Raw genomic sequence first — 13236 nt, forward strand, 5'->3', positions numbered from 1 at the left:
GGGGAACACATGTATACCTGTGGCGGATTCATTTTGATATTTGGCAAAACTAATACAATTATGTAAAGTTTAAAAATAAAATAAAATTAGAAAAAAAAAAAAAAAGAGTTGAAATAAAAAATAAATAAATAAATAAAAGATATCTTTGGAGTTTTCTGCCAGTTATCCTGTGAAAACATTTCACCTTCCCTCCTCTTTCAACTGTTGGAATTCTTGGTAATTGTCTGGAGTATAGATTTTTTAATTACTTATTAATTTTTAGGAATAAGAATCCAGAAGATAATTACTGTGAGATAACTGGTGAGTATGATCAGAATACTTTTCTTATTATCATGTGTTTTTCTCTTCATCTAGATTCCTTAAAAAGTAATATTTAAGAGTACCGTGAACAAAAAATATAGAGAAAGTGTTGATCTTTACACAAGCTCTTTAAAATTTAACAAACTTACTAATATTTCTCTCAAACCTGCTATTCCTCATTTCTATGTTGAACTCCCATTCACAGTCACTCACTCAAGTCAGGAATTGAGTCGTTTTTAAACTTTTCCTTCTTTCCATATATCCTTTTGGCCCTATTCTCTTTCAGTTCTGTCTTTGAAATATCTTGCCTATCTGTTACTTATTCTCTGTACCTTCTGCCAGTATTTGAATTCAAATCCTCACTTGAATTCTTTTTTGGACTATTGTATTTAGGTTCTTATCCTTCTAATTCATTCTATGTATTTTGAAATCTTATTGTATTACCCTCCATCCTAAAATTGTTCAAAAGACACTATTTTGCTTACAGGATAAAACCCATACTCCTTAGCATAAACTTAGAAAGCCTTTTATAATTTTACTTGTCTTTTTCTCCAACTTTATCTCAGGCCCTTTACAGGCATATTTTGCTCTGGCCCATGAATAACTACTTGCATTTTCCCATATGGTCTTTTTTCTGACTGTGTCCATTTGTAAATGCTGTTTCCTTTACCTAAAGAGATCTTCCTAATCCAATTTGTCTAACAGTCTTCTCATCTTTCACTTAACTTAGGTTTTCCCTTAGCTTAACTTAAGTGCCATTCAAAGTAGCCAGTCCACAACTGTTATAGTCCATAATAAGAAAGGAACTTGCACTATGGTAGTAAGCTACTGTTTAGTTAGTGACTTTTTTTTTCTTAGTAAAGCTTTACTAACGAATTTTACAGTGGCTGCAAGCTCCTTATATTAAATTAATTGATATTAAGCAGTTCACAGACTGACACCATACATTAAGTGGTCCTGGCTTAAATTGAGCCTTCTCTATCAAAACCAAGCAGTTAGTTACTCTGATGTGTGCTCTCAAAATACCCTTTTTATTTTTCAGTCTATTGTAGAATTTATCATATTGTATTTTAGGTATTTATTTTTGGCTCTTTTATTAATCTAGAAATTCTTTGAGTCCAGAAACTTTGTCTTGTTTTTTTGTGCTTTGGCATATAGTTGAGTTTTGGGGCATATATATGTTCTGAATCAATATTTGTTAAATAAATGACAAGAATGCAAGCTTAATATGTAAATAAGGCTTTAATAAAAAGCCCATCATCACTTCATTATATTCAGTCAGGGTTGCCATAACTATTGAAAATATTCTAAAGATTTGTCTTAAACCTAAGAATTTTTAGATACATTTCTTGTTTTATTATAGCATCTTCAGTCACTTCCTTGTTTCCAAAGTCCAGTTTGTCCCCAAAACTTTATATTTCAGTTCTAAAGTGTCTTGAATCTAATCTCTTATTTCTGTTCTTACTGTCTGTTGCCCTAACACAAGTTCAACTCTCTACAGTGCTACATCTGAACTATTAGAGTAGCTTCCTCATTGGTTCATCTTCTCTTGAATCTATTTTCTTCTCTTGAATTATTTTTATAAAGTGCACATCTCATCTGGGAACATCTAGATTCCTTAGCATAGAATAAAAGATGCTCAAAATCTTACCCTAACAGGGACTTCCTTGGTGCTCCAGGGGCTAAGACTCCATGTTTGCAATGCAGGAGGCCTATGTTTCATCTCTAGTCAGGAAATCAGGTCCCACATGCTGCAACGAAGATCATGTGTGCCATAACTAAGACCCAGTGTAGCCAAATAAATACATTTTTTTAAATAAAAATGTTACCCTAACATTTCAGTCTTAGCAGTTGGTACTCTTTAGTGTGTAACTTCTACTATCCAGAAAATAAAAATGGAGACTTGAAGGAGGAAAAAAATTAATCCATACTTTCCATCTTTAGAATCCAACCTTTAAAAATTTCTACCACATTCTAAAATTTCAGTATGCAGAGAATACAGTAATCACTGATCTGTCTGTTTCTAAAGTGGGACAATTTGAAAGTCTCAGTAAAATTTAATACCTAAGTCTTTACAAAAGACTTAGTAACCAAAAAAACTTAGTAAATACTTGTAACTAATGAAACTCCTATGAATAGAAAAATCAGGCTCTTTGTGATATATACATTTGTCATGACTATAGTTTTTCTTTTTACTCAATAGGAATGAACACGTTGCTTTGTGCTCCCATTCAGACCCAGATGCCCCAGAGAGAGGTATGAGTTCATTCAAATGCCTTCATATTTTAATTTTGTTTGATAGTTTAAAACACAAAAAATTTAGTGTTAATGACATGATTTAGAAATTACTTACCAGAATGAACCAACATAGACTGGAAAAGCTACCTACCTTTCCAGTTAACTTGTTGTTCAGTCGCTACATCGTGTCCAACACTTTGCGACCCCATGAACTGCAGCACACCAGGCTTCCCTGTCCTTCACTATCTCCCAATTAACTAAGTATAGTTAAATCACTTCCAGTTTAAATAATACAGAAATATGTTAATTATATCAGAAATTCTCAAACTTTATGAGGCATATGAATAATCTAAGAATTTGGTTAAAATATAGATTCTTATCCCCTAGATCTGGGATAGGTCCTGAACTTCTATACATCTCTCCCAGGTGACAGTAATGCACTGGTCCACAGACCATACTTTGAGTAGCAGTGTTAGACCATGTCTTTACAAGTAAAACCACTGCAATTCAAAGAAAACTCAACCCCCAAGAACTTAGAGTGTACTATAATTTAGCCATCACGCGCTTATTCCTTCTAATTTTTTTTTTTTACTTAGAATGAGAATGACCTATCTAATATAATTTTCATTTCAGTTACATTTGGTATTGTCAGTCTTTTCATTTTTTAGTTAATGGTTAATTATAATTAACCTTCAAAAACTGCAAGTATTCATAGACTTTAGAAAAACATTTTAATAATAAATTACATGCTACTCACCACACCATTGATTCACACAAACCAATGTATCATGAAACCATCATTTAGGATTGCCTATATAATCTTTCTATATAGCACATGTTATAAAATACCCTTTTAGAAGTTTGCACTTTATTTGATCCCTTACATTTTGCTTTTGCTGTAGATTTCAATGACAGAATACAGCCATGAAAGGAAACATGCAAATGACCAAACAGTCATCTTTTCAGATGAAAACCAGATGGACCTGACAGCAAGTCACACTGTGATGATCACCAAAGGCCTTTTAGATTGTACCAAAAGTGAAAAGTCCACCAAGATAGATACTACATCGTTTCTGGCTAACTTAAAACTCCACACTGAAGATTCAAGAATGAAGAAAGAATTAAATTTTTCCGTAGATCAAAACACTTCTTCAGAAAAGAAGATAAATTTTAATGACTTCATAAAAAGATTGAAAATAGGAAAATCAAATGCTTTTCCTTTTACAGGACCTGATAAAGAAAATTCTGAGATGCCTATTCATTCCAAAGAAGCAAATAAGACCACTTCTGTACATCAAATGCATGTATCTCTTGGTGTAGATGAAAATACCAGGAATATGACTAGACTCTTTAGAGAACAAGATGATGGAATGAATTTTACCCAGTGTCATACAACCAATATTCAGACTTTTGTTCCCACATCCAGTGAGGCCAGCTTAAGGGAATTTAAAGGTGATGATATTACAGTTTATGGCAATGACTTCATGGACTTGACAATTAGCCACACTGTACAGAAGTTACCTTCAGCAGATAATCTGCCTGAAATAGAAAATCAAACTCAGGATGTCATGATGGATGTTTCAACCTGTTATGAAACTAAAGCACTAGAACAGAAGACAGTCTTTAAGGATAAACCGAATGATGCTTTTCAAGACCTTTCCTTAAACCCTGAAGGTAACATACATATGATCAGAAGTCATATTACAGGGACAGAAATTCAAACAGGCACACAGGCTACCAACCAGAATATCAGACCATTGGCCACGATCCCAGAATCTAAATATTCTGGTCCAGTTATGCAAGATGATAAGACATTTTTCTATTCTAGTTGTAATAATGTCATGGAACTGACCAAGTGTCACTCAAGTATGAGAGAGGAGAAAAATTTGGTAAAGCATGACAATAATTATTCTAAAATGTATCCCAATCCAGATGGCAGCTCTCTTCTCGGAGAGAAAACTGTTTATTCAGGAGAAGATAGCATGGACATTACCAAGAGTCACACAGTTAAAATCGATAATCAAATTTTTAAACAAGTTCAGACAAATGTACAGAAAGCAACTGCACCAGTATCTGAAAAAGAAATGATGATCCAAAATCACATAATTGTGTCAGAGAATTGGGACATAAATGTAAATTGTCACTCCGTTCCTCTTGTATCTAAGGAAAGATTACAGCAGAGCCCGGAAAATCCTTTATTTGTTTCATTGACTGACAAAAGGACTGAAATCTTCATGGATGAAGATATGGATTTGACTAAAAGTCACACAGTTAATTTAGGAAGTCAGTTTCCTCTTCCATCTTATGATCTGACATCTGAAAATACCAGTAAATCTCACTCTCACAGCAAAAGCCTTTCAGATGAATGGGAAAAAATGACGAAAGATCATATTGACCTATCCCAACAACAAAACATAATATCTAAGAACATCCCAGCTAATACCTGGGACAAAGAAAAAAGTCAAGTTTTGAAGATTTCACCCTTTCTTGATAAAGATTCTCCTCAGTCACCTGATACTAACCAGGACGTAGCAACAAAACATAATATAGTATACTCTCGTGAAGATCTTGACAAACAGGTACCACTGGGAAATAACAGAAATACAATTTCATGTGAGCAAGCTTTGTTTCCTACTTCAAAGCCATTATTTTCATCAAGAGGATGGCCTGCCATGAGAAATCATAATGTTGTTAACAGTCAAACAGTAAAATCTGTACTAGGCCAGAATTCTAAACTGCCTGAGCCACTAAGGAAATGTTTAGGTAATCCCATTCCTGACTGTTCTGACAAGAAAGTTATTTGTTCAGAGAAGGAAGAAGATATGGATCTAACCAACAGTCACACTGTCATTACTGGATTTGGTCCTTCTGAAGTACTAGAACTAAGTAAGACTAATTTAGAAAACACTAATAGCCAGTTATCAACAGTAAACAGACAGAAAGCTGTAAAAGTTAAAAAATGTAATGAAAGTCCTATAGAAAAAATGGGAGTGTTTATTTCTGATGGTATCATGGATGTGTTGGAAGACAAAAATGTACAGAAATCCGGAATTCTGAATGAAAAACAAGACGTCAAAATTTGTGGAAGAAAAAGTCTTGGCAGGCTAAAAGTTGATAAGACTGTTGTATTTTCAGAGGGAAATGAGAATGATATGGATATCACCAAGAGTTGTACAGTGGAAATAAATCATAGACCTTTACTAGATGAACATGATTCCCATTTGGTGCCTTTGGCAGGAAATTCTAACACTGTTTTGTATGCATGTGGGCAAGATGACATGGAGGTCACCAGAAGTCACACAACTGCAATAGAATGTAAAACTGTCTCACCAGATAAAACAACTACTAGGCCTGTGGACAAAACTGTAGTGTTTGTAGATAATCATGATGAACTAGAAATGACAAAGTCCCATACTGTTTTCATTGACTGCCAAACAAAGGAGAGAACTGTGCTTCCAGATAGACCTGACTTTGAACTATCCAAAAGAAAAAGCCTAGAAAAATCAAAAGTTTCGCCTACTTCTACTGAAGAGAGTGTTTTTTTCCAGCAAAATGTCAAAAGGGATCATTCAGTCGCAAAAGTCAGCCAGCTGACACTACCAGGGAAATGGTCTAATCATGGTCCTTTAGAGAAAGCTGAAGCATTTATAGCTGATAACACGGAAGTGTCTAAATCAACCATTTGGAAAAATGACAGAAATGTACAAAAGCCTATATTGCTGAATGAACCTCTATCAGGCAAAAATCAGAGAAGGAAAAGCCTTAGACTCAAAAATGACACGACCATTGCATTTTCAAAGAATGATAAAAATGATATGGATGTCCTCCAGTGTTGTACAGTGGAAATAAATAACAAAAGTGTCCTGGAAGATAGAGAGGACTCCCATTTGGTGCCTTTGGAAGGAACTTCTAATACTGTTTTGTATACCTGTGGACAGGATGACATGGAGATCACCAGAAGTCACACGACTGCCTTAGAATATAAACCTCTCTCACCAGATAAAATAACCACTAGGACTACAGACAAAACTGTTATGTTTGTAGATAATCACAGTGATCTGGAAGTTACTAAGTCACACACTGTTCTCATTGATTGTCAAGCCACAGAGAAAATACTTCAAGAGTGCCCTGCATTTGGAATAGCAAAAAGAAAAATCTTGGGTGTTTCTTTTCCACAAGATGCTAATTCTATTCAAGAAGTCACTAAAAAACAAGCACTGGCTGTAGAAAACAAAATCGTTCTTCACAGTGAGCAAAAGCATAATGTGATACCCTTTGTTCCTACTAATACATTGTCTGGGGGTCAAGGTGAGACAGATGTCAAATTCCATAGCACTTCTGTGGATGAAGAAGTCATGAAAGTTGTAGGCCAGGCCTATACATTGGAAAAAGCCAAAATTGAAAGCTGTCAGTTAAATAGTACAGATAGAAGAAATGTGGATTTTACAGGTAGTCCTGCAACTGCTATTTGTGGATCTGGTGATAATTATTCCTGTTTACCTAATGTTACTTCCTTTTTTGGTAATTTGGAAAAGAATGTCTTGTCCTTACATGATAAAGATGAAGATTTAAAAGCCAGTCATTGCCCAGTGCAAAATGATCTTCCTTATGCAAACAATTCAGCCAGTGATGATGATTTGAAATCTGAGGGACTGTCTCATTCTGTTCCTTGCTTGTTAGAGAAGGAAAAAGTCGTTCAAACCAATACCCAAGGACAGTTACATTGTGCCCCAAAAGTGCTAAAAGATCAAGATCTGATTAAGGAGCCCCCAAGTCTAATATCAAATGAAACTTTAGTATATGGTGAAGATTCAGGGAAGATGGCTAAACTTAACTCAAAGCCAGTGTCTTTTAAGCTTCCAAGGGATCAAGTGGAGCCCTCTGTTGATAAGGCAGAACACAGTTTAAAGAAGACCTTTGTTGATGATGTTTCTCAGCATCATCTGTTAACCCAACTACCTCCATTACCTCAACAAGGACAGAATAGTGTCAATAAAGATGAAGCAATATTGTCTAAAGCTGGAAATAATTTAAATATTGTTGGAGGAAATTCCTCTGAACCCACATATGAAAACAATTCCACAATGCTCTATAATGGGAAACAGTTTACTATGGCCTATAAAAAAGAACCAAAGAAAAATATTCAAACAGCTAAATGTAATACAGCTGTAGATTTCCACAATAACTCAGCCTTGACTAAGCAAGTTATTCAAACTCTTATCAATCCTCGAGAAGCGTCAGATCCTGTGATTGCATCCAGTGTTGCAACTTGTAGTAGTGTCAAACCAAATCTGAATAACTTAAATGGAAAAACTGAAGAATTTTTAGATTTCCAACCAGTTCATTTACCACCTTCTCCAGAACAGTTGCTTGAATTAGTAAATAAGCCACACCGTGATATGAGTATAGTGCAAGCTACAGAAGCACATAATGTTAACACAGTGTCTAGCAGTGCTAAAGATGATAAAGATGAAGAAAATAACATTCCACATAATGGAGCTGAAGCCACCTCTGTACCATTAATGACAATTGTAAAAGATAAAATGAGGAGATGTTCTTTGGGAATATTTTTGCCCAGATTGCCAAACAAAAGAAATTGTAGTGTCACTGGTATTGATGATCTGAAGCAGGTTCCAGCAGACACAACTGATTTAAATCACTTAGAAACTCAGCCGGTTTCCAATAAGGATTCAGGCATTGGAATTGTTAGAGCTAAACTGAACTTAAGTCCATCTCAATATATAAATGAGGAAAATCTCCCTATATATCCTGGTGAGATTAATTCCTCAGACTCTATCAGCATAGATACTGAGGAAAAGGCTTTGACTGAGACATACCAAAAAGAGACTTCACCCTCTGAAAATAAAATGGAAGAAACCTGCAATAGCCAAAAAAGAACCTGGGTACAAGATGATGATGATATTCAGAATGAGAAAAAAATCAGAAAAAATGAAATTGTGTTTAGTGATACTGCACAAGATCAGGAGGTAAGCCCTGTCTTGAACTAAGAAATGTTCTTGATTGTCTTCTTTTAAATTATGAGTATTCTTGAATTTTAATTTTAGTGTTAGGTAAGCAGGAATTATTTCCAGTTATAGGCCTGGAGAAATATTCCTGTATAAAATCTTAAAGAAATTAATTGACTAGCAGGTAGACTTAAACACAGTTTGAAGTGACAAATGGTCACAAAAAATGAAATGGGAAGTAGAAAAAATTAATATTGATTGTGTAATTCTAAATATTCTGTCACTTCTAGTGATCTGTCATTGTGACTTTGCATATAAAAATCTCTAGGCAGGGTACATGGAGTTTGATAAGTCATCTTCAGTGTTAAAATGTTTGGATAAAAAGATTTATTATGCAGACTGCATAAAGAAAAGATGGACTGAATTTTCTTGACTAATGAAAATATGTAGAAGCTGAGAGTCCATTTCTTTTGAGGATGGGAGAATGCCTAGATCAAACCCAGTACCTCAAAGTGAAGTAAGATTTTATGTTTATTTAAAAACACTGATTTGGATAACTTGGGGAGAATACAGGCTTCCCTGGTGGCTCAGCTGGTAAAGAATCCTCCTGCAATGCAGGAGACTCCAATTCGATTCCTGAGTCAGGAATATTCCCTGGAGGAGGGATAGGCTACCCACTCCAGTATTCATGGGCTTGTCATTTAGACTGAGTTTTGTAAGTGGAGAAATAAAGATTAGAAAGTATAGGTTCATAGAAACAAAGTTTAAATTCTGTTCAGAAGTTTGTAAGTAAGCTTAGAAGATGATTTCAGTTAGATGAAAATGGCAGATAGAAAATGGTTTCAGATAGATGAAAATGACACTTAAGTCTGTAAAGTAAAATAGTTAAAATGGTAAAACCAGGACCATGTGACTTATTTGACTTCAACCAAAGGAGTCTTGGTCATCTGGGGAAGGAAATACTAAAGCCTAGAAATAAATTTTTTCTCTGTACTCCAGACAGGGCTATTTTGTATAGTCAGTATTCTCTTCTGTTTTCTACAGTGTAGTAGCCCTGACCCTGGTGTCTAGTAGATGAATAACTGGATAGGTCAACATTTGGTAGCTCATAGGATCTGGTTATAACCTGGATACTGCTGAGAAACAATTTTCTCATATAGTATAATACATAATGTTATTTCATTATATTTTTAAATAAAATTACTTTGAACTTCTAAAAGCCTACTAAGCTGCTTGTTACTTATTCTAATTCTTTACTAAAGTATTTTATATGATTACAGATAAATTTTATGTTAGAAGTATTTCTCCTGGCATTCAGCATTTAGTCATTATAATTAATAGTGTAATAACTTTACTCTTATGATGTTCCTTTATTGATTTCAGATTTCTGATCTCCGTGCTGAAGGAGAGATGGATAAAAATGCTAACAGTGTATTGATAAAAAGCCTGAGCAGAACTCCGTCTAGTTGTAGCAGTTCTCTGGATTCAGTCAAGGTTGATGGGACCTCTCTGGACTTAAGCAGTAAGATTTTAATGAAGGCTAAATAAGAGAAATCATCTGTTACTTGACTAATAATACATGTATTTCAGTTTAGGAGATATTTGAAATTTGTATAAGATTTTTGGGAGTTATAAATAGTTGATAAGTAAAATAATATTTAGTTTATTTTTAATTCTTAGTTGTTTTAACAAATTGAGAAGTGTTATATTACAAGAGTGATTTTCTTAAGAAGCTTAAAATTAGTAGAAAAATAATATGGAGCCCTTAAAACTAATATACTTTACCCTACAAATGACTGTCTTCCCAGAAGGATCCTAGCAGATAGCTTCAAGAGCATGAACCACACATAAACCTGAACAATAATTAAAACTAAGTTTATAATTTAATTTAACTTGTTCATCACTTGAATTTGCTTTACTTTTAGCACACCTTGGTAGTCAAATAGAATCACAGTTTCTCAGAGATACCGTTTGTGAACAGAGCTTAAAGGAGGTATGAAAGTATTTCTCATTTTTTAAAATAATTTTATTTATATATTTTTTTGGCTGTGCTGGGTCATCTTTGCTTTGTGCAGGCTTTTTTCTAGTTGTAGCAAGCAGGGGCTACTCTCTGGTTGTGGTGCACGGGCTTCTCACTGTGGCTGTCTCTTGTTGAGGAGCACAAGCTCTAGGATGTGCAGGCTTCCGTAGTTGTGGCACGTGGACTCAGTAGTTGCGGTTTGTGGGCTGTGGAGCACAGGCTCATTAGTTGTGGAACATGGGCTTAGTTGCTTTGCAGCACGTGGGATAGTCTCGGATTGGGGATCGAACCTGTATCTCCTGCATTAGTAGGATTCTTTACCACTGAGCCACAAGGGAAGCCACTATTTCTCAAATGCACCTGATTTCCTCATTTTGTTTTCTCTTGTTTAATTTTTTTGAATTATGAAATATTTCAAATATACAGAAGGCTAGTTCTCTTTTTTTTTTTTGTTAAGGACAGGACATGTCAATTATGTGGAGTAGAATCACAATTGGAAGGCCTACGTTTTGTTGTTTTTTCCCCCCAATTTTACTATTACTGAATAAACTTAAGAAATAATATTAGATGAAATCTGCTTGTGTATAGCCTACATCAGAATAATATTTACACATATGCAAAGTACTTTAAGCAATATAGAAACAAAAGAGGTGGTTCTAGTCAAAATTGCTCATAAAAACAAACTTTGAGCAATGGTCAAAGTTTGAGCAATGGTCAAGTTTTACCTTGAATGGTCATGCAAACTTTTTTTCTTCCTCAGAAACTCAAAGATGGAAGAATAACAATAAAGGAGTTCTTTATACTTCTTCAGGTACACATTCTGATACAGAAACCCAGACAGAGCAATCTTCCAGCCAAAGTAAGTACAATTTCTTGGCAAAATAGTCATCTCAGTTAAAATATATGTTTACTAAACTGTATCGAAGCAAGTGTTTATTAGAAAAACAAAAAAAAGAATCTAAGGAAGCAAATTTTCCTACAGAAAATTTTGCTATAGAAGGTACATTTGGGGTTAGCTTAAAAATTTATTTTTAAAAAATATGAATTTTGAAAAGGTGGAGTTTTTTTTTTATTTCTTGCCATCTGTTTTGTTTTATACTTTTTCCTGAACATATGCTTTCCCCTATTATTATAAAAAGCCAGGTATAGCAGAGGTTTTAATAAACATTTTTCAATATAAAAAATATTTAAAATCATAGAATATTTAAATAATGCAACCAAGAAGCTTAGTTTAAAAGATTAATAGAAAACTCTTTTCATTTACATATAAAATTACATAGTATTTTTTTTAACTTAAGTCTGTTGAACATTTACAAAAATTAGGTATACCCTTGATCACAAAGAAAAACATGAGAAATTGAAAAACGGAGACTTCATAGATATCTGATCTTAATCCAATAAAATTAGAACTATTAAAAACACAAACATCTTGGAAATTAAGAAACATGTTTCTAGATAATTCACATCAAAGAGGAAAGCAAAACTATTTAGAAAGTAAAGGAGAACAGTCTATGGGATATACAACAGAACATACACTTAGCAGGAAATTAAAAGCCTCAGATCACTGTTATAGAAGAGAATCTAAAACTAAAGGACTTTTTAATACTTTAAGAAATTGGAAAATGAACAATAAAATGACATCTGTAAAAAAGGTAGGAAGACAGAATTCAGGTAAATAGAAAATTAATAAAATAGAAAACAAAAACTAGTAGAAAAGATAACAGATCTAAAAATTGGTACTTTGGGGGAATTCCCTGATAGTCCAGTGGTTAGGATTCTGTGTGCTCTCTGCCAAGGGTTTGGGTTCCACCTCTTGTCAGAGAGCTAAAATGAAGCATTTAGTGCTTCATTTATTAGTGCAATGCAGCTAATAAAATAAAAACTGGTACTTTGAAAACACAATTAAAAAAACTCTTAAAGAGCTTAATTAAGTCAAAGGAAGGCTTCTCCCTGTGATCCAGTATATAAGAATCCCCCTTGCAATGCAATGGACACCGGTTCAATCCCTGGTCTGGGAAGATCCCATGTGCCTCAGGACAACGGAGCCCCTGCGATGCAACTACTCTGCCATGCACTACTCTAGCCAGTACTCTAGAGCCCATGAACCATAACTGCTGAGCCCATGTACTACAGCTACTGAAGCCCATTAACCTTGAGCCTGTGCTTCCCAACAAGAGAAGGAAGCCAGTGCAATGAGAAGCCCATACTCGACATCTAGAGAAAGCCTGTGTGCAGCAGCAAAAACACAACACAGCCAAAAATAAATCTAAAAAAAAGGGGGGAGAGAGAAAGCTAAAATACGTATAATTGAGAAAGACACATCCACAGATTAAAAGAAAGATAAAAAGAATTTTTTTTAATCCTTCAACTGTGATGACAACTTTTAAGACCTAGATGATTTTTTAGAAAAATACCAAATTTACAAAAATACCAAATACAAATTTTGTCATAATACAAAAATTACCAAAATTAACCCAAGAACTGGATAACTCTGATTAACTACCATTGACTATTTGTTTTGGCTACACCACCTGACTTGCAGGATCTTAGTTCCCTGACCAGGGATTGAACTCACACCCTTTGCCATGAAAGTGAGGAGTCCTAACCACTGGACAACCAGGAAATTCCCACCATTGAAATTTTTAGTTTGCAATTTACCATTAAAATTGTCACTAGGACCAGATGACTTCTAACTTTCAAAGAAGAGACCCA

The 13236-nt window shown here is 34.4% G+C and overlaps 1 protein-coding gene across 1 annotated transcript in view; it reads left to right on the forward strand.

Annotated features, from left to right (window-relative positions):
* CASC5 (cancer susceptibility candidate 5) overlaps nt 1–13236 on the forward strand; it is a 64781-nt gene that overhangs the window by 26910 nt on the left and 24635 nt on the right. Inside the window, exons 8-13 of the mRNA XM_010847951.1 lie at nt 263–300; nt 2504–2556; nt 3441–8525; nt 9888–10026; nt 10430–10497; nt 11285–11383. Coding sequence (XP_010846253.1) covers nt 263–300; nt 2504–2556; nt 3441–8525; nt 9888–10026; nt 10430–10497; nt 11285–11383 — 5482 coding nt within the window. The remainder of the gene's footprint in view (nt 1–262; nt 301–2503; nt 2557–3440; nt 8526–9887; nt 10027–10429; nt 10498–11284; nt 11384–13236) is intronic.

Source organism: Bison bison, unplaced genomic scaffold, assembly GCF_000754665.1.
Source record: "Bison bison bison isolate TAMUID 2011002044 unplaced genomic scaffold, Bison_UMD1.0 scf7180017864259, whole genome shotgun sequence".
NCBI lineage: Eukaryota > Metazoa > Chordata > Mammalia > Artiodactyla > Bovidae > Bison > Bison bison.